This window comes from Tyto alba, unplaced genomic scaffold (genome assembly GCF_018691265.1).
Source record: "Tyto alba isolate M040663 unplaced genomic scaffold, T.alba_DEE_v4.0 Super-Scaffold_29, whole genome shotgun sequence".
Lineage (NCBI taxonomy): Eukaryota > Metazoa > Chordata > Aves > Strigiformes > Tytonidae > Tyto > Tyto alba.
This window is the reverse complement of record NW_024881303.1, coordinates 12,229,455-12,255,953: the sequence shown is the minus strand read 5'-3', so window position 1 is coordinate 12,255,953 and position 26,499 is coordinate 12,229,455. Positions and strand designations below refer to the sequence as shown.

Sequence of the window (26,499 nt, the reverse complement as noted above, 5' to 3'; positions counted from 1 at the left end):
ATCAAGCAAGCCAATCTGCTGTGGAGTGCCTGCAGGAAGTACATTTAAATGTCATTTTTACCTAGGACTTTTCTAACTCTGTCCTTTTAAGTGCTGCAGTCAAAGGCTTTTTATTTACTTCTAAGTACTTTGATAAAAAAGCTCCTTTCAATATTTCTGTTTGAACAAGAGAATAACCAGAATTTACTTGCAAACAAAATGAAATAGCATAACCAGAGTAAACTGGAGAATACACACATTTGTATTTTATGCAAATACTGAAAAGATCATATGACAATGTTTTTATCAAAATTAGTGGTGCAAAAGTAAATTGGAAAAACACACAAGTTCTTACTTAGTACGGTTTGGTTGAGAGGCAAAGAATAACCTATGGAAGAAAGGCTCTGTCTGAGCAGGTAGCAACTTCCTACTGACTCTGTAGGCTGGGTAAAAGTAGATAATGTGGTTCCAGTTTTCTCAGAATTTTTTTCATCTTAATCCCTGGGGTTATTGGTAATTTTGGGGTAGGCAGGGAGGAAATTAAATGCAAATTAGGTAATATGATGAATTAGATAAAGTTGATTTGTGTGGCAGAACTGTGGAACTTGGAATACCTGAAAAAATTGTTAAACGCTTGAAGCACTTGGAAGAGAAACAAAAGCTGTGTGATATGAAGGGGAGGGGTTAGGGCAAGGGAAGGATGGTCAGAGAAAAGTAGAAAAGCCATGTTTTCAGACAAAAATGTAAAATCTTAATTCTTCAAATGGTGTTACGTTGAGATTGGGCCAGAATGCTAGCTTGAGCTCCTATTAAGGTACAAAGCAAACCTTTTACAAGTCACGGGTGTTCAGTTGGTAAAGTCACAAGCTGGAGGTGTGCTTGTTGGCCCTTTGGTTCCTGGGTTCCTGCTCAGTGTCCAGTCCTGTCTGTCGTAATTTAATTTTTATGTTAAATTTATAAAATCAGATTATAAAGTCTGATTTGTAAATTGGTCTTGTCTACCACTGGGTTTCTTAAATGGGAGTCTGGAAGAGTAATACAAAATAGCAGGGTAGAAATAGCAGATCAGATTTGTGGAGTGAGATTGCTAATGTGCTCTCCTCTCTAAGCTCATTTGTTACAGGAGCACAGAAGAAACTTTGCAAGATACGTCAGTGTTCTCAATTCAAAAATTGAAAGTAATTGTCTTAAAATTTCTTAAAATGAAATGTCTGCTTGTCCACAGTAGCAAGACTGAATGCACAATGCATTACTTACGAATTTTGCTTAATTAAGGCTTTTTTGTAAACCCTTGCCCCTTTTCCCCTGGCACTGTCAGCAGTGCCGTAGCCTCAGTGCATTTGAAGCCAACTGTGCACGCAACCTGTAGATGCAGGGGAAGCGAAGATGGAAGTATTTCTGATCTTGCACTTACAGAGAGAGTGATAAAGTATTTAAGGTATGGTGGGGAGGGGAGGGCTGTGCCGAGAGGAGGGTGTGGTGTATAGCATCTCAGCTGCGGTGTGGCTGCATACCCCAATCAGCCTTAGCTGGGGAAACAAGTGGTGATTAAGGCTGCTGGTGCCGATTTCTTTGTATTAAGTCTTCCACGCTGATACTTCAGCTGCCAGAAGGAAGTTAACCTTGTTAAGAACTTGCTTTGCTTTCTGGAGCAGTAATTCTTGGTATGTCCTCACGGTAAGCTCCAGGCGGCTGCAGTCCTGACAGCTCAGTGTTCTGCCGCGCCGCTCTTCAGAAGAGTCGAGTTTCTTGTCTGCCGCTGAGGAAGTCCATGGTAGCCACATGCAGCTACTCTTAACTGTTGTTTTAGGACCTGATTACTATTCTGCTTCTCTTGCTTAATGAAGAGGAAACTGTAACTGGTACTTCCCTGCTTTGGAAGAAAAGAGAATTCTTTGAGCTTTTTTCCCATGCTGGTGGCGTTAGTCATGATCACTGTTCTCCACAAATGTACTTGTGTGCCCAGTTCCAGTGAATATTGGTCTCACTGGAAACGAGTGTTGATGCTACAGTAGTTCACTTCCTCCTAGATGAAAAAAAAAATTGTTTTTGTTTTCTTCTGAGTTAGCAATGCTATTGTATGCAGGTTTGTTTTTTTTTTTTTACTAAGTCCATGTAATAGCACTAAATCACTTCTCATTTTCCTCTTTTAGAACTTGGCTCCTCAGCAAAATATTTTTGTTCATTACATTTTGCCACTTGTTTAGGCCATTTTTTTTGTTTAAAGTTTTTTAGAATTCTTAAAAGTGTATTTTAATATGGCCCATGTTCTTTCTGACCATGGGTCAATCAGTATTTTAAAAACTGCAAGAAAAGGATGAGAATTTCAAATGCTTAGGCTTTTTTGTTTATAACAAGTATTTTTTTTTCTGTTTTCAAGCCACAATTTGAGTCAAACTTGTATTGTATAAAGGCTTCCTGTTTGAGGCTCCTAATTATATGTAGGACATATTTCAGAGAGCAGTTACCAGGAGGAGCCTAATACACAGGTCAAAGCTTGAGCTGGCTTGGGACAACATCTGGTGAAAAGCCCTTACTTTGTGGGGGGAGGAGGCCAGGATATGTTGGTTCTCTGCATCTGACAAGTGTACTGACTTGCTTTTTAGCAAACTTCTATTCAGTATTTTTGAAAGAATTTGTTACTGAAACTCTTGAACTAGCTAATGCAGGAACACTTCTAATCTGTCTTCTGCTGTGTTCAGAGAATGTTGGCTCAAAAGATGGGCTGGTTTGGATGTATCAGCATAATAAAGTTGAAGTCAAATTGATTCAAGATTATTACTCAGTATGTGTCTGTGCTTCCATTGCTAGTTTGTTGGGTTATTTTTACTCAATTTGTTGGCTAGCAGCATTAATTAAATGTAATTCTTTCCCTATATCTAACACGGCTTATATTTGAAGGACCAAACCACAACAAAGCTGAAACCCATTTGTTTGGTAGACTCAGGATGTTTGTCATTGCCTAGAAACGTTTGTAGAGCTCCTGTTGATGGAAAATGAGCTGTTCAACAAGTTGGGAGTAGTTTTTAATCTCAGTATTATAAATTAAAGTGATAAGCACTAGTTTCAGTTGATTGTCTGCCTTTCTGGTCTTATTATGACGAGTAAGTTCCTAAAACTAAGAGGATTATCTCCTGTATTGAGAACCTTCACGCTACGTCTTCAAATGTTACACCTTCTGCCTATCTGTGGCAGAGAACCTCAGACGTGTGGGCTTTTATCATACCTGCCTGTCTGCAGTAGATTTTACTGTGTGATGATAATTACTACTTCATTATTCTAGAAATTGATAGATGTAATATTTTGGGGGAAAGAAATTGGGGAAACTTTTTTTCAGTATACTGTGTGAAAGTTGTATGATGTTTTACATTGTATTATGTATTATATTCTTTTTCTGATAGACAAATACAATGTCAAGCATTTGCAGATATCCCTGTGGAAGTTGCTATCTGGGACAAAATGCCACACATAACATTTAAACTGACTAGGGGAGCACAGTCTGAAGTGCATCTCTGTAACTAAAATTATAATGAAGAATTTGGTGGTGGTTGTATCCTACTCTCAAGTATTTCTATTTTTTATTTCCTGTGAGACAGAAATAGTTGGTTTTTAAAAATCTTGTTTCTAGTCACCCACTTCAACAAATGGCTCATATGTAGAAGCTACTTTTTGACATGCTTTGTTCGGGTTAGTAATGCAGAGTAATCATCTTGTGAACTGATGTTATATTTAGAGCAGCCCAAAATGTAGTATGAGCCTGGCTTTATCACATCGAACCATCAAAGTGTAGTGTACAATGGAGGAAGTAGCTACCTTCAGCCAAGCCGGCATACTTTATTAAAAAAAAAAAGTAATGAATATATTAATTTACATTATGATATTGTGAATTTTAGCCTCATTTTTAATGTCTTATTCTATATTGCCTTTGGTTGACTGTTATTGTTTGGTGGCACCAATTATGACCACCTATATTCCCATATTTAATCCTATGAACATATCTTTTTTTTTTTTTAGGTGTGTGAGGTGATGATAAATAGGCTAATGGCTGAATAACAGCCAAGGTCTTCATCTGTGCAGCAGTGGAGTTGCCTTTGGTGAGAGTCTGACCCAGTAGGCTTTATCTGAGTATTGGAGGTAGAAGATATCAACAGCCAGTTGAGAGTAAATTAAGCAAACTGCCTTCAAAACTTTAAAAGCTGACCAGAGGCTTTCAGATACATAATCTGTGATTAAAAGTATTAATGGAGTATTCAGAATATATTATACACCAGTTCAGCTAAACTGAATGAAAAGTAAGAAAAAAAAATAGATATAGATTCAACTGTTCTTAAATTTCTAGTGATCAGAGAGAGATGGTGAAGTAGTCTATCTTGTCTAATTATATATGGAAAAGCTCTAGAAATAATGTAGCTAAAATAAAGCAGTTTGCTTACCTCTCTGGGGGAGAAAGAAAACACGTATGCATAGTTTTTGAAACTTTTGCATGGCCAAAAATTTACTTGATCAGTCAGTCGTGATTGCATTTAAGCAACTTGTTGTCTAGCGAAGTGTCAGGCATAGACCTGGATAATGATAATAAGATAATCAAAAGCATTTGGAAAACTCTTTGATTTTACTCTGTGTTCGGGTAGTGTGCTGTTCACAACTGCGGCTGTACCATGGGGGAGGAGGTCTGTTGGGCAGTGCAATGAGGATTGCTCCCCAAATCTTAGCCTTTACAGAAACATCTGGAAGCAGAGAATGGTTAGAACAACGAGTCTCCAAACTGTGGGGTTTTTTTTTGTTGTTGTGGGTTTTTTTTTTCTCCTATTTATTTATTTATATTCCCCCCCCCCCCCCGCATTTTTTTTATTAAAGGACACAAAGGCACAAGGATTTTGTTTTGTTGACTCTTTGGTGGTTTTCTGTTTGTTTCCTATGTTTGACTTTTTTTTTTTTTTTTTGCTTTTATTGAATAAGTACACCTACAGATTTTTGAGTCATTAGTAATATGTGTAGACATATTAAATGTCTTCACTTTATCTGAAGTCTGACCTGAGGCAAATCTTGCAGCAGCACTTTTTGTTTCCTTACTGTTAATAACAATGCTGTTATGTTTTATTTAGAAAACTCTTTCTTTTCGCCCATATCTGCATTCCTGTGGGGCTGTGGACATTTATTTTGCTTTAGTCTCTTTACATTAGGTTCAATATGCTCTGTTACATTTCTGGTATTCCTGTAGAAGCTGATGTTAGGTTTATAATAAAACCTCTTGATTACTCCCACTTATTGAAGCTTGCTGTTAGAAAATAATTGAGGTGTAAGTACGTCAGTCTTCTGGAGTCTTGGACTGGTGTAGGGGGGGCTGCAGAGGGAGAACAGCTATGCACTTAACTGTCATATATTGTACTGCCTAAAAAGGTAATTCTTTAGGTTTTCTGAATACAATAGTATTTGACCTTTGAGGGTTTTTTTTTTTTTGGTAGTAATTTTTTATCTTGGGTCTTTTCTATGAGAAGAATTAGAACTACTTTTAGTTCATCTGGTATTAACCGACTTCATTAAAAGCAATGTTTCATATTGCAGTAAACACCACCCATGGCATTTTTAGTATTACACTTACAGATTTATGTGCATCTTGTAATGTCTTTTGCAGAAGAGTTTTCAGAGGTGAAAATAATTAACAGCTGATCAGTAGTAGACCTTGCTTTCATTTGTGATTTGTTAAATGTCATTCCGGTATTATCATCCAGTTGCAAGAAGACAGAGTTTACTCTGTGTGACAGGCTGAGTTGAACTCTCTGGAAATAACTGCTTGATCCTTACAATCAGTATGTGGTCTCTGCGTGCAGCACCATTGATGGAACGTCGTGCTGCAGCTTGAAATGGGCAGTGGTACCATCCATCCTGTCAAAATAGATGTGCTGTGGGGGGCAAGGGAGCTGCAACAGAAAGCTTAGAGATGAGATATTTTTATTTGGGGGAGTTGTGTGTTTTGTGAATTTTTTTTTTCTGTTAAATTCATTCCAGGAACCTGTGTGTCGCTCTGGGTTAACCCCAGGGCTTGCATAAAGGGAAGCAGTATGATCCTGTTGCATGGGAAGGTGGGTGGTGAAGAGGGTGGGAGCAGACTGATACCTTTGAGGCTGTACCCCTGAAGTAGAGGTGTTTCTTCTGGTTGCTGGGGTCAGGAAAACACCATTTGTGTTCTGCCCTGTTAATTTTGGCAAGTATGTTCAGTGTGCTGTACTGGCTGAGCAGGCTTGGAGGCTGTATGTCTGGCAGTGAGTCGCTGGAGCTGCAGCAACAGACTCCGGGCTGGCTGCTACTGTGCCTCAGTCACCATGCAGGAATGCTTCTAAAGGGCTGAGGGGTAGCCTTGCCTTCCCATCTCTCCTTAAAACTTGCTTCTTGCTGGTATAGTTGGGTAACATACTTTTTCTGAAATATAAGCAGCTGATTTTTTTTACCTGTGAGTTCCTGTTGTAGGAACAGTAATTCCATGGCTTTAACAAAGTACCAGAGTGGTGAATTCATACCAGTAACATACTGCCGTGGTCTTCAAAAGGTACTCTGGTGGAGATTTATGAAACTTTGGAAGCAGTATTTTCTGTGAAGGAGATGAAAGACGGTGTGAGATGTACTGGCCCTCAGGAAGCTGCATAGGCTCGTAATGGTTGTCTGGCCCCAAAAGTCTGTGAACCACAGAGCTAAGATCACTTCTCTCCTGAGCTGTCTGAAGTGCTTTGTGGGTATTCTCGGGTTCTTAAGGGTTGATTTGTTTGGGGAGGAATGTTAAAAGAAGCAAATACATAACTCTTCCTTACAGTAAGTGCTTATTTCATGAACTTCATTGAAATGCTAATAGTAATGTTTGACCTTTGTTTTTAAGTATATCAGAATTATCAGGCTTTAGGAATAATGGGTGTAACCTACTTCATTAACATTTTTAATGTTTTATGTTTATTTCAGCTCTTTAGAGAAGTAAGAATAATGAAGATCTTAAATCATCCAAATATAGGTACCTTGTTTCTTTCACATAATTTCCAACTCTAGAGAAATATTAGCTTTTTCACTGTAGATGTTGTTGTGGTATGAGTTTAAAAGATGATTCTGCACTAAGGTGTCAATTTAATGTAACGTAGCAGTAATAAATACTTTTTCAGAGCTGTGTGTCTAAAGCAAAAAAAAAAAAGGCAAAAAACAACCCCCAAAAAGTTTTGATCCCTTTGCATAAAACTGTTACTTGCATAGCTAACTGATAATTTTACTCGAGTATATTGATTTTGACTGAATTCAGGCTCTCTAAGTATATACCAAAACAAAGAAGTTATCAAGAAATTGTTCAGGATTGTACATTTAAATGTTGTATTGTTAAGGGACTGTCAGCAAACAAACTGATAACTTATTTTTCACCATCTATGCCCAGTTCAGTGCATAAAAACAGCTATTGCTGATGCTCAGATCTGTGGAAGTTCTCTTAACTTAGTTGCTTTTCCAACATAACAGAAGCAGAGTATAGCTTCTTGAGCAAATGTGTTACAATGTTTTCCATTTAGGAACATCAGACGGAAAAAGCTTCTTTAATAGTCTGATATTGTCAAGCAGCAAGCAAATAGGTGTTTCTTTCTCTGTCAGAATTCTCTGTGGGGTTAACATAATACTTCTGCAACTAGTTAACTGATTAATAAATGGCTTTCTTTTCTAGTGAAGCTGTTTGAAGTCATTGAAACTGAAAAAACTCTCTATTTAATAATGGAATATGCAAGTGGGGGTAAGTACCTCTGCTGTGATGATACATATAAACAAATTGCCAAGTGGGAGAAAGCACTTGTTTTCTTTAAAGTTTTGCCTTCTTTTTCAGCAAATAATAATATCATGGTACTGTAAAATACTAAGAAAAATCTTTAATATTCTCTGGGACTTCTTTGGGCAACATAATTAATTATAACTTGTAAAACTATCATCTGAACTTACTGCAACTTAGTAACATTTGCTTGGTTTTCACAACTCAAATTTAATGGGAATCTTTAGTTGGCCATTGATTGTTTCTGTCTGTAACAAATGCCAACTTTCTCTATTGTATTCTGATTCCTACCTCTGGTGTCCTATTTTATATAAGATACTTGGTAAAAACATGTTCAGATGAAACGTTTCTGTGTTTCTTTACCTGTTGCTGTCAAAAGCAGGAGTACTGCAACTTCTGGCTTTTAGATGTTGAAGACATTTGACATATCTTAATCACAGACCTTCCGCTGTCAAGAACTGTTAGGCTTAGCCTTAGGCCATTTTAGGAGGAACTTAAACATTTATTCCCAACTGCAGAGGGGGAGGAAAAAGCACACATCGTGCAATGTCAGATATTTTCACCAGAGCTAGAATTAAGGTATTTGGGCTTAAGCTACTACTTGCTGGCTAAAACCTACTAGCTCTCAGTTTGTCGGTGTGACTCTTTAGCATCAGCAGCTGGGAATCTCAACTAGTTGAGGCTTTTCTTTAGTTTTGGGAGGGAGATAAAGAGACTTCTTTTTAGAGAAAATCAGCATTGAATTCTGACTCTTGACGTTAGACTACCTGAAGTTTAACTAATTACTATAAATCAGGTCATTATCCTCAATCTGCCTATGTTTTCTTCTAGCAGCTCCCTAAATGCTCAGCCAACATTTGTCTAAGCAAAACCAAAGTTGATAAAATACTCTTAAAATACTGGCTAGTACATGTGTTTGGAGGCATTTCTTTGCTGTTTGATGATACTAGACTTAAAAGTGCAGTCCTATTGCCATCTAGTGATTAGCGACTAGGAGGTAGAAGGGCCAGCATTTCTGTAAAGCAGTGAGGATCTTTCTTAGGGTAATGGATTGATGCATATTGTACTGGTCTAAAAAGCCATGAGCAGTACCCTTTGCATGATCCATGTAGTGCAAGACAGAAATGGCTTGTAATCTCAGTGGCAGGCATCAATTTCCCATATTTCCTCTTTATCAAGATACTGGTCACACATGATGCATATGAACTCTGTGGCTGCAGGATGGAAGAAACTATTCCCAGCTGCAACACTTTGCATAAATTGGCGATAATTCTTTCTCTGGTGTCATTTTCCCTGAATTACGAAGAAGTATTCAGGTTTGTTCCTTCAAGCTTTTTGAAGAAACAGCTGTGAAGTACAGCTGAGAGAGTTACCTGAGTATTGCATAACACACTACAAACAGAAGTAAGGCTATTTTGTAGAAAATCCAGACATTCCCTCAGATTGCTCAGTTGTTGCTTTTCCTGCTGTATGACTCTGGGGGTTTTGTTCCAGTTTGGAGTTGCTTCTTTTCAGAAATAGAAGTGAAGTTACTCAGCTCTTCCCTTGTGAGGGGACTATCTACAAAACAATGTTTTCTTGCTCAGTAGAAAATATTTAGATATTTGATCCACTTCTAAAGTTTTTATTAATTTTGCATATTTGTGAAGAATTTTTAAAACTGTGTGCTAGTCTGTGTTTGTAGGAGTTCTTATGTACATGACTTGGTTTTTAGTAAAGAAAATCTCCCATGTTCTCACAAACATGTCAGTGGACCAGTTGGCTGCACCTAAAGCTCAAACACTGTAGTCTATATTGACATGCTATAAAATGACTTGATCAATTAAAGGGGGAAAAAAAAGCAAAACACAACAGATCTTTAGTACTGCTTTAGTAATCTCCTTTAGTTGTCCACAGCCATACAACGTTGGGTTTGTTCAGGAGTAATACTTCTCAGTGTATCTTACAGATGTGATGGTTGTGTGATAGATTATGTCAGTGGGTCCTGCTGTGCTCATTATTGTGACCTTCCTTGTGGGTACCTCTTACAAGCCTAGGTTATAGCTAAGGTTTCTGATTTTAGTTAGAACAATTTTATACCAGTGCACAAAAAAAAAATTCTAGTGCTGGTATGAAAATATCTACAAATATCGTCAGATGTTCTCGTATATGAAGCTTTTTTTTGTGGGGCAAAAGAAACCGTTCTGAGAAAGTCTGTGAAAAGAGTACGTCATCTTTATTTACAAGACAGAAGTATGCTGCTCAGTTTCTGTCATAAATAATTGGAGGGAAATGTTTGGGATTTTTTGTCTATATCCATTCATTCATTAAGTCTTATTATTTTCTTGTATAAGAGATGACAGTGTTGTAAATTGCATTGCAGTTGTGCCCTGTTCTCTTGAGCTAACGTGTAATCATAAACTTGAAGTACATTCATTCTGGTGAAGCTGCTGTGGGCAACTGCTAAAGGAGAATCTCTAAAGTCTGAAATTGGTGTTAATGTATCTCATTACTGAATTGTAGGGGAAGTGTTTGACTATCTGGTTGCACATGGAAGAATGAAGGAAAAGGAGGCTAGAGCTAAATTTAGACAGGTATGTATAACGTTCCTATACATCAGCTTCCCCATCCCCCCTCCATTTTTAATGCTGAAATGAGTAAAACGCTGTCCTTTGCATTTGACTTCTAGCAGTGTTCAGCATGTTGTGGACTTGTATCCCTGAGTGAGGAAGAAGCTTGTGTTACAGTAGTACTCAGAAGGGGTTAGGAGTCCCTTCAGTGGTGCTAGTTTCCTTAGTGCAGTGTGCCAGGGTATCCAGGAGTGCCAGAACACAGGAGCTGCTTGATTTGAAAGTGTGTCCTGTTCCAAAATGCATTTCCTCTGGGTTGATTTCATATATCCTTAGTTCAGCTGGTCTGTAACATTTTGGAAGTTACTCGAATGCGAGAGGCTACAGGCCAGTTTCAAAACACAGGCAGTGCACGTAACAGGGATCCATACACATCTACCCACTTACATGAAAGTACACGGTTTAATAGTTTTAAAAAGTCAGGGAAAAGTAATTTCTTGGCTTGTTAGTTTAGCTTTCTTTATGATGGATAAACTAGCCCTGCAGAAATGCTGGAATTTCATTGATCCGTAAAAAAACATTTCCATTCAACAGTAAAGCAGTATTGAATATAACCTTATATTTTTTCATAACTAATTTAAATCCAAATCTCTGCTCTTGTAGTATCTAGAGTTTAACTTGCAGATCCGACTATTCTAATATACTTTGTTTTCTGCTCTTGTGCAAAAATTTGTAAATGCCTACCTTATTTCCATCCCTTTGGTCACTTGGACAACTAGATTATGTTGTGAAAGTTAATAGATATCAAAATTATGTTACTGCTTAATGATGTTTTAAAATAATGAATAGGGAAAAGAGTGTCTTATTGGATGATATGTAGAGGTTTTAAAGTGGTGAATTGAGGCAATGACGTGACAGTTTCACTGTTGGAAGGAGAAGCTTCAATAGCTTCTCTTCTTAAGCATAGCCGTACAAAAGTAGGAGAAATTTGATATTATGTATGAGACTTGCAGGAAATTAATTAATTTCACAAAATGCCTTGTAAGGAAATCTTACACACTTCTCTAGTGTGAATAGTGTGACCAAAAGGAACAATTTGGGAACTAAAGAACTATGCCACAACTGCTTTGCTCCATCTGTTTCATATAGTAAGAATTGTGTGAAGGCAATGTAAGCAATAAGCTCAAAAGTAGAATGGAAGTCAAGAAAAATAGTAATGTATTTAACCCAACATCAGAAGGCAGCAATAGCGTTTCTGTGAAATCCTTGTTCCTTTGTTTTCTCTCATCTCTTTAAATCTTGTATTTACCTTCTTTAATTTTTTTCTGGGGGAAAAAAAAAAAAAACAAACAAGAAATTGATCAAAAAACCGTACAAACTAAACAGCCCAAAAGAAGCAGATGCAGACTTAATATCCACAGAAGTGATGTGTGATTACTTGGAGTTATACAGCTTGATAGCAAGGAAAATTTTTCTTCCTCTTTAACAAAATCTTACATGTCTTCTGGAGCTGCTTCCCTCCCTTTCATATTCTGGCAGGTAGAGAACTTTTCCTTGTGATTGAGGGTTTCTGGTATGTGTTTCTGTGCTGTGCTGGAGTAGATGTGATGGGTTGGAGAGCAGTTGTTCTCACTTCAGCCCTCTCTTCTAAATCCTGGGCAGTTGCCTTGCTCTTTGTAATGTCACTTGAAGAGCTTCAGAGTAACTTGAGATGCTTTGCTGTTCTCTCTGATGTGAATGTTGAAAACTACTACTGGTATGGTTTTCTGCTCTTTGTCCTCAGTTTCTTTTATCAGGAGCTGTGTGGAAAAAGATCTTGCAGTAATTCCATTGAAACTACACATTTGTTCAACAATTACCTATTTTCTTTCCCAACAATTCGACTCCCCTTTAAGTGAAAACTTGTGGAAACAGGTCAAACATGTTTTACAGGTACACTTAGTGCTTAATTTTATGGGAAAATGTAGGTAGTAGAGGGTATATGTAACTTCATTTTTCAAAAACAAATGTGAAGGGAAAGAATTGAAAAGGTTACCTGCTGAGCTGGGTATCTGACCCATCAACAATTGATTTTGTGTATTTCAGATTCTCATCTTGGGTTTTTTTTTTTTTGTTTTTTTGTTTTTCTTTTTTATATATACTTTGGTAGACTAAATGTTGTTTGTAAAGGTATGTAGATGGCCTCACTTGAATCCACTGAAATACACAGAAGTATGTTTTTGGTTTCTTCTTCTAAGTCTTGTCTGCTGGCTCAGGCAGCTGTGTTCTTGTGTTCTGTCCTCCCTCAACAGCTGACTTCCCAGCTACGGAGCTCAACCAACTTCAGTGAACCTTGTTCTCAAAGATGGGAGCTTCAAAAGCATGAATGCCTGGAAAAACAAGAGAGAATCCTAGTAATGACCCAAGGAGAGAAACTAGCATGAGCTCATTGTCTTTTGCTAGAGAGAAGAGCATGCGCATAGGACAGAAGTCAAGCAACTTTGATCAGAGCTTGGCATTTATTAGGTGGTAGAACTCTGGCTGTGGGACAGTGTCAAAGGAAATTAGATCTTACTGGGTTTACAGGTCATAAAACTATTCATTTCACCTTACTGTAGTCCCAGAATAGCTTCGTATAGCTTTTAGCCATTGTTGGAGGACTCTCTGTAGACCTTTTATCTGATTCAGTGCAGCTGTTCTTATGTTAGATAGAGACTTATGACATACTAGGGGTTTATTTTTTAAAAATTTGCTAACTGATTTAACAGTCAGTGGTTCTCTTTAAACTGAAGAAACAGTTGTGCCATGACACTGAGCTTAGTTCTTACAATAGATTATATTATATCTTGTTTTCAGATCATGTTTCTTCTTTCAGGAGATGTGATTTCTGGACCGAACACTTGTGTTTTATGTGAGGAGGCACTTCCTCTCTAGCAGGCAAAGAGCAGAATTTGGTAATTCTCTCCTCTTTGCTTGTTAAAAAAAAACAACTTTTTTTTGGTCCATTTTTTTACGCATACTTAAAGTTTTTAGCAGGAAAAAAGAATGTCAAAGACAGTGATCACGTTATTCCAGTCACGCTTGACAAGGAACACAGGGGAGGGTACAAACACTAAAAATACAGCCGTGCTCTGCAGTTCTCCATTTCAAACTCATTTTGTGCAGCCATGTGTGAGAAATTCAAATCCAGAACATTTTGCATTCTTAATGTCACCTTGTTTTTCTTCCTCTATTACAGGCTTCCAAGCAGTTCTGGTTCGATCTTACCATCCTTTTTCTGTAGAAAAATCTGCCCATCTGGGTAAGAATGCAAAAATGAGAAGCCAAGACTCAGGGCAGAGAGTCTCCCAAAATTCATGTGTATTAATTCCTTCTCTCCCCTTACTGCAACCAATTAGATCCGGCCTCCTTCAGTCTGTTTTCCTTGCAGCAGTTTAGAGTTTTTAGTGCTGGGAGATGTTAGGACAGAACTTGGAAAATAAAAAAATCCACAAAGTACATCTTATTGTATGTTCCAGTTAAGAAATGAAATATTCTTGGCTGTGTGGAGGGGACCTTGAGAGGTCATTTATCTATCCTTTTGTCATTTAATCCTTATGAAGAATGGTTTCTCTGCCTAGAGATAACTTGTTCCAACTTGTTTTTTAAAACCTATGATTATACAGATTTTTGAAATCCCTCCCAAGAAATGTATTTCAATGCTCCAATTGTTACCTCTAGCAAAAAGGTCTGCTGTTTTTTCCCTTCTTCCCACCTGCCAAGCATCAACAAATTTCTCACGCTCAACTAGATTGAGGGTGAGGGGGCTGCCAATGGAAACAGTGATGGAAGGTTGAAGACAAGGGAGTCGTCCAGTGCAGCTATGCTTTGTGCTATTTTTCATTCAGTTATGACTGCTGTTCTTCAATTATTAATGTCGTACACATTCTATTATTTTCCTTCCATTTAGTTTGGTCTCACTTCAGTTTCTGTGCTATCCTGTTGCAGTGCAGAGTAGTTCAAAAGCATCTCCAAAGGAAACTACTGATTGATCATCTGCTAGACCTTCCACTTTAGAGTAAAAGCGGTATAGGAGTGAGTGGTATAGTGCTGTGTCTCTGCAGTCCTGAATAAAGCTTGAGGTGTTTGTCATGCTGTCAGACTTAGAAGCCCCTGCAGAGTGAACTTGTGACTGGTGCTAAAGTAATGGTAGCGGAGAAGAAAGGAAGGAAAACCAAAAGGATGGTACAGTGGTAGCATGGGAACACTTTGGCAGTTTCAGTGACTGTAAAAAGCTGAACTTTGGAGTCTGAAAGAGGGAGCCAGTACATAAAAGAACAAGCAAAACCAGAATGAAAGTGTAGGGAATGCAAATACTTCAACTCTTCATAGACTGCTTTGTTTCTAACGTGGCATTCTGCATGTGTGTGACCCAGTAATGCACAAAGATCTTAACATTGTTGCTTAAGTGTTGAATGTAAAATTGACTGGTAGATCAGTTCTGTGACCCACCAAGAACCTTACTTTCACCTACTCGTAATACTGGGAGAGAGAGCCATTGCTTCTTACCAGTACAGGAGGATCCTTATGCTAAGCTGGGCAGTCTGATCACAAATTATTTTTTTGTAACAATAGTTATACCTCATCTTTCTGTGTCGGAAATCTTCTTAGTCTCAACAAAGAATGGAAATACATTTATTTAAGAGTTATTAGTGAGTTATTTCTATGCGCAGTTCCACTTATTTTAAGAAATAATATCTGCCTCAATTCTGACCACGTATGCATGACAATAAAATGTATTTGGCTACATTTATGATCAGGTAAAAATAAGACTTTACCCAGCTTTTCCATACATGTAGAGTTCTGTAGCAATGCTTATGACTAAAGCAGTGTACTAGGACACTCTACTCTGTAAAGTGCTTACAGTTTTCTATATAAAGCAGGAAAAATGTAATGATATTTGGAAATGATGATGGAATAAGTTATTCCTTTACACTCAAGAGACATAGAGTTTTTTTCCATTGAGCTTGCTATTCTTGTACAGTATACAAAATACAGTAAACCTGTAAAATACAATAAGCCATATGCACTTAGACAGCAGATGCATAGTTGCTTCTCACTGCGTAAGCTTTGACAAACAAGCTGTTTCCCAGTAGTTTCTCCAGTAGCTAAGCTCATTTCTTACCATTTTCTCTCCATGCTGTGGCATGAAAAATCACCGTTGGGGAGGGACTGGAAAACTTCTGTCTAGAGGGAAAGCTTTGATAGCTGTATACAGTATTGGAATGGAAATACTTTAGTAACCTTCCTGAAAGTCATTGCTTCTGCTGGTCTATAATTAGCCACACAGGAAAAACAAAATCCTCTTTCAAGTCTAGTAGAAACAAAATAGATCAAATAACAATACCTAAGTTATTTATCAGCCTTTCCCCAGATATGCTGGACACTATAGTAGCTGGTTACATAGCTCTAAGTGGATAAGTATGTGTCAACTTTAGTAGTAAATGTTGATCTTCTTGGTTAAAACTTTTGTTTTTTTGAGATGTCACTTACATAATTGGGTTTGTTTTCTATCCAGATAGTATCTGCAGTGCAGTATTGCCATCAAAAGCATATTGTTCATCGAGATCTCAAGGTGAGTAGGAAAAAGTGCGTGAAGTGTCAGCTTCTGTACCTGTGGGTGTGATCTTTATTGTGCTGATAACGTGTATATTAAGCTTCCTGATTTATTTATTTTTTTTGTATGTGTTATAGTAAGTTTTGAGGAATGTTTTCAGTATGTAATCATGTTAAATATAAAGAAAAGGACTTGTAAGGCTTTGAAATACAGAAATTTAACGTCTGTTGAAAGATAGCCTCTCACCCAGTGGTCAGATTCAAATCTGATTCAGGTCACTGTTAACTGAGAGATCTTTGTCAACCTGCCCCCTCCTCCCTTTTTTTTTTTTTTTTTTTTTTTTTTTTTTTTTTTAAGAGGTGTGACAAGTTTTGATCCTGAACAGAATGAATTACCAGTTGTGATGATGAAACTGAAGTATGGCTTTTGTAGCTTGGCATGAAATTGTATATCCCTTTTTTAAATTGTGCCTTTTATATTAATAGTGTTGCCACACAACTTGTTCAATATATAGGTTTTTTAACTTAAACAAACCCCAACAAAACACCACCAAGAAAAAAAAACACACTTGAAAAAAGTTTGAAGGTTATGTATATTACCAGACTTTTGCAAGAATGCCACATAAAGTATGGATAGTGAACTGTATCTTGTTTTCATCTTGATAGATCAAAATAGCAGTTACAAGAGCTGAGGATGCATTTCTGTGGAGAAAACAGATAGATGTAATAACAGTTTTCGGGTAGCGTAACAGCTGCCATAGTATGAAGTCATTGTGTGGAGATTTTTAAAATAGGAGATATGTGAATGATAGACTAAAGAGTACCTGCAGACCTTGTAAGGAAGGGGATTTATATTTCAGCTTTTTGCCTTCTAACAGTGAGTAAAAACAGACAATAGCATTCAAAATCGTGTATTTTAAGTTAATCTTGAAACCGTTCTTTCTCTTCCAGGCTGAAAATCTATTGCTAGATGCAGATATGAACATTAAAATAGCTGACTTTGGTTTTAGCAATGAGTTTACAGTTGGAAATAAACTGGACACCTTTTGTGGCAGCCCACCATACGCTGCTCCAGAGCTCTTTCAAGGGAAGAAATATGATGGACCTGAAGTAGATGTTTGGAGTTTAGGTGTTATTCTTTATACTCTTGTGAGTGGATCTCTTCCTTTTGATGGACAGAACTTAAAGGTGTGTTTTTGTAGAACAAGTTGGGACTGTTTATCTAATGTTTTAAGTGATTTGCTGCTTACGACTTAACTGTCTGTTCTTCTTCTGTTACCAAGGAACTTAGAGAAAGAGTGCTAAGGGGAAAATACAGGATTCCTTTCTATATGTCCACAGACTGTGAAAACCTCCTCAAACGTTTCCTGGTGCTAAACCCAACAAAAAGAGGCACTCTAGAGGTAATGGCACAAATAAGGTGCATCAGAAAGTTCAACATTATATTTTTCAAACTGTATTACTGAGCTGTCACTTACTGTCATAGCATTCCTGAATAGTTTATTTGAAGTGGTTTTGGGGTGGGAGGGGATGGGTATTGAATAAAGCATATGACTCTTTTTTTAAGATTTTGTTTATTGGGGTTACAAGATACCTGACTCCACAATTGCTTTCAAAATGAACATGAGACTACACTGCATGTGTCCTACAACTTTTCCTGAAGGCTCCCTTGTGGATTCCTGCATTAATGGCTGATCCACCAGGATGTTTTCCACATTTTCAAATGTGAACTGGAAATATTGGCTGCTAGGTTATGATGGGGTTGCCTTTTGTCTGCATTTTGTACCATTGTGGAGGAGAAAGGCCAAAACAATTCTGGCTTCCATGGTCTTCCATAGTCAAGCGTGGACCTACTAGACTTGTCAGAGGTATTGCACTACTGCTGGTCTCTGTTACGGCTCTGAGCTTTCATCTGTGGGCTAGAATACAGCTGATTGGGAAGCAGTTTGGCTTGATGTGCATAGTTGATTCTCCTCACTGAAGCAAAACAAAACTGAGTAGATGCTGGGGCCTGATCTGGAAGAGTCAAAAAAGACCTTAGTGTTTGATAGACAGGGGAGTTGTTCTTTCAATAGCTCGTCGTCTTTGCTGGTAAGTGTATTGCACTAACGAATCACTTTCTTTTATAGCAAATTATGAAGGACAGGTGGATCAATGCAGGGCATGAGGAGGATGAACTTAAACCTTTTGTTGAACCAGAACTAGACATCTCGGACCAGAAAAGAATAGGTAATTCCGTATTTTTCAAAATATGATAGTGTTTGCATGATGTGGGTGGTTTTGTTTTTTTCCTCTGCCACTCTGTATTTGAGTGCTATTTGAAATATCAATATTAAAAAATTAGTTAGTTTTTCATCAGGCTTATGTTCTCACACTTAATTGTTTTGCTTAATTCTTTAAGCATTTATTTCTTTCTCTTGAATTCAAACAGCCAGCCTGAACATCAGAGTGTTTCTGTTACAGACTGTGTGTTTGTTTTTAGATATCATGGTAGGAATGGGATATTCTCAAGAAGAAATTCAAGAATCCCTTAGTAAAATGAAGTATGATGAAATCACAGCTACGTACTTACTGCTAGGAAGGAAATCATCAGAGGTAAGTACCATTGTTACAAATGCAAAGAAACAAAGGAATCAGAAAGCGTCCTTAGCAAAGTTAGAAGCAAAGACTAGTAACTCCAGGCATTGCGTTCCTGCACAAAAGTCCATTATATGTAAAATCACATTATTTAATCATCACTGTCAGCTGTCCAAATGATGCTGTGTTTGTTCTCTCTCTGATCAGAGTCAGTAAACTCCAGCCTTTAGGCTCCCCAAAACTGCCCTGCTTGCTCAGCAGTTACTCCGTCTGAAGGGCTTTGTATGCCAGTTACTGTCCTGTCTAGTCTAGAAGCTCAAGTGTGTATCTGCCAGCTGTAAATATTTAAAGAGAACCAAGTAGCAGGACCAATAAACCTTAAGAAGTTCTTACATTGTAGATTACCTTTCCATATGATGCTGAGAGGGCTCAACATCAGTAAGCTGCTCTTCATTCCTCTGCTGGAGGAGCTGGTGTGATGGGTTCAATAAAATGTATCATCTCTTTCTGTTAAAATCTTAGAGAACTCTGAGGAGAGAGTACTGGAAGTAGAGATGGATTTTCTTTATCCGATTGTCCTTTGAGGAGCTGCAATTTCTGCTGAGTTTTACCTTAGACAGTTACACAACAATCTAAAAGAAGTTGGGGCTGCTAAGCAGCTTCCTTTCTGTCACAAAATTTCCTGTGTACCAGAACCATCTTCCTTCTGTCTCCCTGTTACTGCCCCCATAATATGATGGATGTTTAATTTGTTTTGCCTGAACTTGTTGTTTTGATATTCTCATTTGTATTGTAGTTGGATGCAAGTGATTCAAGCTCCAGCAGCAATCTGTCACTTGCCAAAGTTAGGCCAAGTAGTGATCTTAATAATAGCACTGGACAATCTCCTCATCACAAAGTTCAGAGAAGCATATCTTCTAGCCAGAAACAGCGGCGGTACAGTGATCACGGTGAGCAATTCTCATTTTCAGTGTTGCAGAATATAGTGACTTCCAGTTCTGTTAGGTTTCTGAATTTGTCTCCATCCCCCAAAGGTACGGAGGATGATAGCAGTGTAGCTCACAGCATGGTGGTTAAATGATTTACTGAATAACTAATATTTTTTTAAAAAATTGTTTTTGTTATAAAGCCTTCAAAACCAGCTTCTAGAGGAATGCTGGATACGTCAACTTAATTGTTTTCCTCTGCTTTGTGTTGTCCCTTGCATTCCTGACCATGCTGGGAAAGTCTTGTTACACAAATTGAAGAGAACGTTGCAACCCCCTTTTTCATGAAAAGCACAGCACTCCTCCCCCATGCTCTTGTATGTCTGTTCAGCTTTTGTTTTCTTCTGACACTAGTAGGTCAGCTTGTGTCTAAAACTTGAAGAAGAAATGTCAGTTTGCCAATATTTCTTGTTTCCTGTTTCCTGAGGGTAGTGTCACTTGATTGTCCTGTAGGAATTAAATTTGTAAGGGACAGTGACTCAGACCAACTTAGAACTCTTCTGCGTAATGAGTGTGCAAGATAGTAGCTTAGGGTTTTCTAAGTATCTTAATCATTTTCCTGCTCAGATACTAATTCATAAAAGGAGTCTCTGTTTAGGTCTACTTTTAAATACCTCAAGTGCATTTAGAGGTTGCTTTCCTTGGGAAAGTCTCCTGGGATGATGGTTACTGTGTTTTGTGATGCTTTTTAATATATATACACACACATATATTTTTATATATCTATAAAATATGTCTTAAATATATGTATTTGTATGTTTTTGTGTATATACATACACTCTTTGATTATTACTAAAACACTGACTACAAAATTGATGTATCTTGCTGTATCCTCTTCTGAGGAGGTGTGACATGGTGGAAGACACAATCCTGACATCCCCACAGGCTTTTCCCAGTATCCAGGAAACTGTTAAAGGAAGAGGGAGCTTGGGATTGTTGAAGGGGCTGCCTCATTCTCAGGTGTGCCAGAGCAGTTTTCTGTTCCTGGCACACCCAGGGAGGCTGGTGGCAAACCGCCACTGCTTCTGGGCTGTTCCAGGAGTCGGTGCTGCTGGTGGTTGAGGGTTGTGTCACCCAGGTACCTGTCTCAGGAGCCCGATTTTACCAGAAATTGGCTTGAAATAGTATATGCCAGCTTTGTGCTGCTAATAAAGGATTGTCTAGTTTGAATGAGTCAGTTACTTGTTAGGTGTCTTTAAGATGACTCTAAAGTGTTTTTCCTAACAAGCCCAAACCAATGTCAGTACTCAAACACCAGAGACCTCCATGAAATTCATAATTCTTTCATGAAAATCAAGTAGTATCTTCATCTGGAAAGGCTTTTGTTTTTCACAATATTTTACTGTCTTCTGAAATACACATATTTTGATAATTTAAATAATTACTTTTTTGCAACTCTGATTCCCAACCCAATTATCTTGATTCTCATGCATGAATACATTTCCGTTGTACTGAAAAACAGCTACTGCACTTCTGAGAATAAAAGTCCTTTTCTTGTTTCTTATGTTCATGTTTTTAAGCTGGACCATCCATCCCCTCAGTAGTGGCTTATCCCAAAAGAAGCCAGACTAGTACTACAGACAGCGACCTCAAAGAGGAAGGAATTCAGTCAAGAAAATCCAGCAGTAGTGCTGTTGCAGGAAGAGGAATTGCACCAGCTAGTCCAATGCTTGGAAACGCCAGCAATCCCAATAAAGCTGATATTCCTGAACGTAAGAAAAGTTCGGCTGTTCCTAGTGTAAGTAGAAATTCTTATTTATCAAAACTGTGAAATGTTTTTGAGGGGTGAAAAAGTGTTAAATAGTAATTTATCAGTGGTGCTGATTGTACTTTTCATTCATCAAGAGTAAATGTAGATATGTCATATGGTTGCCTTTTTTTCCCCTGCATCAGTCAAGTTATCCCAAGCTATTCAAGTTACCTTTTGACATTCCTGAAGTAAAAGATACTAATAATTAGCACTAGTACCTATTGGTGAACAGACATAATTTGGGTATTAAAATATCATTAAAAAAAAAAAAAGGAAACAACTCAAAAGCTGTCCCCTGAGATCTCGCATGAGTTACTTCTGTCAAAGAATTTAAGTTCTGTCACCAACTACTCTTCTGTGGCCTCTGTACAGAAGAATGAAATCTTTATTACACTGTCTGATAGTTTCATGTATTTAAGGAGCCACCTAATCTTTGTTTGCAAACGGGCAATTCCAAGTCATAGTTAGGTATATTAAGATTATCAAAGAAATGTAGCTCTAAAAAATGTTCCGAGGTGGTTTTCAACCTGTATTTAAAAGCAGTTTATCCTTGTGGGTTTCCCCCACCTGCCCCTAAACCTCAACAACAGAAAAAACACAGTAGGGTGCATAACTAGTGAATTTACAGGGTTGAGCAGTAGGCAGTGTGCCAAGAGAAAGAAAATCCTTTGTTTGGTTTGGCTTTAACTTGTATACTCTGTGGTGCCTCCCTCTGAGGCAAAATTGGAAATCCGTTTTGAGCCTTGAGCCTTGTAACATTTCATTTCTAAAACTCTGGGATTTTGTATTGAAAAACTCCCTTCTTTTCAGAAGAGATAACTTCCCAGTCCTTTATTCAACTTGCAATGGAGTGATTTTTTTTATTTTTTTTTTTTCTTTTAAACTTATCCAACAAAGCTGTCATATTTGGTCGTATACTCAGCATCGTTACTTACAAGAAATGAGAACAGAACTTCCTGAGCTCATAGCTATCTGACAATCTGAAGCAAAAGAAATAAAACAAGATCTGTTTTACCTTATTTGCTCTGTATTGACAGTTGGCTCAGTGACTAATAGCGACTTGGCTGGAGGGTTTTAGCCACAGATGCCTTGGAAAGACACATCTTCTACTGTAGCAGCTGTTATTTGTAAATGTGTGCAGGAGTTACATCATTTTGGAGGACCCTTTTCTGATTTTTGTGGTCCCCTCCCCTTTCCCTTTTTTTTATCAGTCCAGAAACCATTCAGATTTAGTTTCTTCTTACGTAATAGTTCTTAGCTACTGAGTCTCAAAATGGTAGGATAATCAAGTCAGTTTTGTCCTACACAGGACTTCACTCTTTATTGTCTAGTGCCTTATTCAAGAGCTCTGCATCACAGTTACAACATATTTTATATGTACTATCTTTAGTATTTTGATCTGCTGTTCTATACCACTCCCAAGTCCTAGGAATTTATTCCAGTAGTCTTAATTCAAATTTTGTACTACTGTAGTTGAAATAAAATATGAGCTCATGACCATAGGATACTTCTCTTTTCTGATTCAGTGAGCAACTGATCTTTGACAAGCAGTGGTGAAAGGTGGTGAACATGGAATCAGACTTACTTGTGATGCCACTCAATTAATTAGTGTTTAAAATTGTTTATAGCTCTTCATGTCAGACAGTGCAAACTCTTTTTTTTTTTTTTTTCCCCTCTGCTGGAGATTAGTCTTTTGCTTCCTGGCTGTTGGGGATGGAGGGAAGCGCTGACTTTTTACACAGTTCCTGGAACCAATTAGGGAGTTTTATTGCTTAGAGTATAGACATGGATCTAGAGGGAAAAGCAAGGATGTTGGAGTTAGCATATTGTCCTGAAATTGAAAAAAAGTTTGAAGTTTGAGGTGGAGAGTTTGTGTTCTCACTGAGCACTTAAGTCCTAAAATCAGTAATATGATAGAGAAAGTCCCTGACAAGACAGAAAAACACTGCCTGAAAACAATTACTACTTTGACAAATACAGTGAAAGTAGTAGAACTGGTCCTTGCTGGAGACCCTTAGCCAGTCATGTACTGCTCTTATTAAATAACAAAGCTTACAAGCAGCACTTAAGGGTAAGAGTTGTATTTGTAGAGCAGATAGCTAAGTCTGGGATTGGAGTAGGGGGCTCCAAGCTGTACTTGTAAAGTTGACAAGAGAGTTTAAACTCTTGCAAACTAAATAGTTCTGCAAGCTGAACAAGTGCATGTCAAAAAATCTTCAAGTTTATAGGGCAAATACCAAACTGGTAACAGAAACTTATTACAGGGATTGCATACTTATCAGCAACTAATAACTCCTTGTTTTAATAACTCCTTGTTTATTACTCACAGCTTTGGATTTCTCCTCGATGTTTGTAATAGGGCTGCCCCAGAGCCCTTAGTATAGCTTTTAGAAAACTGGAAGAGGAGAATAGGTGGTATGTTTGGAAAATCATTTAGGACCAAAAAAACATACCAGTGCTCTTAAGTAAATAGGCTGGTTCATTACTGTACGTCAGAAGCTGATTCTTGCAAGTTTTTAGTCCATCCTTGTGTTGGTGTCTCTGAATGTGAAAACAGCCTGCCTTAAGCAGTGGACACAAGACTCTCTAGGAAAAGAGGAGGACTCTGTGCCGCAGATTCATCCTTTGTGCTGTAATTGGAGCTCGTGCATATGCTCAGAAATCTCAACATGCACTTTTGTAGTGTCAGCACCTCCTGCAAAGGCTGATGATGCCATGAGGATGAACTTACGCTGCTAACCCAGACCCTAGGGGTTGTCATTCCATTAAGGAGTGTGTGATGCTGTTGATACCAGTTTCAGGCTTCCTGTGCTGTGCACTCAGGCAATTCAGTCATGTCCAGAGATTAATAGTCTGTAGACTGGCTGAACAAAAAAGTCGTAGCTGAAGAACTTCCCTGATGAATCGTGAAAGGACATACTCTAAAGAATGTAAAGGTCCCAATACTAAGACTGTATTATTTCTCAAACTGAAATCTAAAAGCTTGAAATGCTTAAATGTCCTCTCACAACCTCTGAAATCTGAGCCAGAAAAAGATGTATATTGATCCTTCTGTCTTTGCATTCCAGAAAGAGCTGGGAAGGTGCATCTTTAAAGTCCTCTGATTTCACGTATGATTACCAAAACTTTTCCCCTCCCAAACCTGAAAATTCATAGTCTTTAAAGTTTGATCCAACACAGAGATTGCTGTCTTGTCTTTCTAGATATGCAACATCACAGTACATTTTAATGTTATGTGGTGTCTTCTCAAGGGAAGCAAACACAATGTTCTAAGGGAGCAGGTGGAAAAAAGGAAGCCACCCCTTATTGTGCATATTTCCCACCAGAAAAACACTGTTGAATATTCTAGGCACCTCATTCTCTATTAAGTTCAGGAACAGAGGAAAAAATTACATGCAGATATTAACACACAACATTTTACTGTACCACTGGCTTGCAAGGGCTCCACAAAGTTTCTTGCACAGCGTGACCTCTCAAGAACATGTACACAGAACTTCACCTTAGGTGCACAGCTTTCATTGCTAGCAAGTTTAGTAAAGAAAAGAGGGCTTGCACAACGATGAATATCAGAGGAAAGTAGAAGAATCAATTTGGGGTTTTTTAAATAGACAGATTTGAAGACAAGGGATGTGTAGGGAGTAAAGTACAAGGAAGGTTCCAGAGGACTTCTGCTGATGCTTGGCACATGCCTATCGCTAAGGAATATCCAGTGAAAAACACTCGAGAACCCTTGAGACGACTACATACATCTTATGTTCTGCTAATCTGAAATAATCTTTGTACTCTCTGTACTTTTTAACACCAGGAGTTTGCGCAGTTCACTTTTTCATTTCTGTTTGTACGTTCACATGAAGGTGTATAACAGGTCAGCAATCTTTTAAACAAACAAGATGGCGTCATTGTTACATCTGCAGCTCGGGTTGTGTTGCTTGAGACTCCTTGTATAACAAATATTTTGCCTTAAGGTACTGGAGGAGCTTTTGCTGGTAATTAAGAATGCTCCACTTTAACAGTTTTATTTCAGGTTTGGAAACAAAAAAGGTTTGGCTACTCTCATTTTGTGCTTGAACATGTTTTTCCCCTTTTTTTTTTCTTTTTTTTTTATCCTTATCCCCATGATTCTCTGCTGTGACCATTTATGTGAAACCTTTTCTTAATGCTATTTTTAAAATCCGCTGAATTTCCCTTGTCTGTCATAGCAGTAATTCTTCAAAGAGCTCCAAAAGGTTAGTTGAGCATGAAGACCCCTGCCTGATTTTTAGTGGCCATCCTTACTCAACATGTGCTTATCCAGGTGCTGACCAGTCATTCCCTTAAGCCAGCCTTCTCCAAGACTTTCCCCAGCAGTGATGTTTAAAGTTAATAGCCTATTTTCCTTCCTGCTTTGCCCCGTGATCCCTTTTCTTTAAAGAAAATTTTTAAAGGTTTTTTCCATTGTCCAACCATATGCAGTTTCCTGTGTTATGTTCTTGGGTTGGGGAGCAAAAAATATAAGGCTTGCCAGCTTTTACTTCCTCTACAGCCTGGGGGTGCATGTTTATCTGGCCACCATGCTTTTCCTATAGTAATTGCATCTAACTTACTATAATTCTGTTATCTGTGAATTACCTAGCTGCTCAGTCGTTCCTGGAAAATTGACCGCCAACTTGGGCATATCTCCACCCTCTTTCTCTGTAAAGACAGAGGCAAAGTAATTCTATTTCTTTTCTCCCCTCTAAATTAAGGTCTGTAGTTTAAATTCCCCTGGTTCTCTTGTCCTCAGTGTATTATGCTTTTATTTAAATGTGTATTTTTAAAAAGTCTTATTAAAATTCTCTGCAATTTGTCTCTAATTTGACTTACTCTTCTCTGTTTTCAAAATGTGCCTAGTGTTTTATAGTATTTTAATATTTAAAAGTCCGTGTTTACCTTCCCACTGAATTTTACCACATTTGTTTCTTAAGTCTTGGATTTCCTATCTTGTTTAAGAGTATGATTTTAACTTAAAAGGAAAATTCTAGAATATGCAAGTGGTAAAGTATTTCAAAAATAGGCTATAAAGACATAGGCTGTCCAGATGCAGGTGAATGCTATACATGCTGAGAATTTTTAATTCAGAACATTGGTAATTAAAACTGAAAGCAATGTTAATTTTGTGCCATCAACACGAAATAAGAGAACAACTTGTTAGAATTATTTTTTTCTTATTGCAGTATTCCTTAAAAAATAATGGAAGGTGTTTGTATATTGACCTATTTAATTATTGTAAGTTTTATAACTGTGTAGAACTATCATGAAGTAAAACAGCATTTAATTATA

General features: G+C 37.8%; 1 protein-coding gene across 13 annotated transcripts in view; it reads left to right on the top strand.

The window, feature by feature from the left end:
• Positions 1–26,499, top strand: part of MARK3 (microtubule affinity regulating kinase 3) — a 63,016-nt gene that overhangs the window by 20,035 nt on the left and 16,482 nt on the right. For all 13 annotated transcript variants that reach the window (XM_042799283.1, XM_042799278.1, XM_042799287.1 and 10 more), the window contains 10 exons: positions 6,931–6,979; positions 7,667–7,732; positions 10,268–10,338; positions 15,851–15,907; positions 16,840–17,076; positions 17,172–17,291; positions 18,018–18,117; positions 18,371–18,483; positions 19,262–19,415; positions 20,972–21,189. In XM_042799283.1, coding sequence (XP_042655217.1) covers positions 6,931–6,979; positions 7,667–7,732; positions 10,268–10,338; positions 15,851–15,907; positions 16,840–17,076; positions 17,172–17,291; positions 18,018–18,117; positions 18,371–18,483; positions 19,262–19,415; positions 20,972–21,189 — 1,185 coding nt within the window. The remainder of the gene's footprint in view (positions 1–6,930; positions 6,980–7,666; positions 7,733–10,267; positions 10,339–15,850; positions 15,908–16,839; positions 17,077–17,171; positions 17,292–18,017; positions 18,118–18,370; positions 18,484–19,261; positions 19,416–20,971; positions 21,190–26,499) is intronic.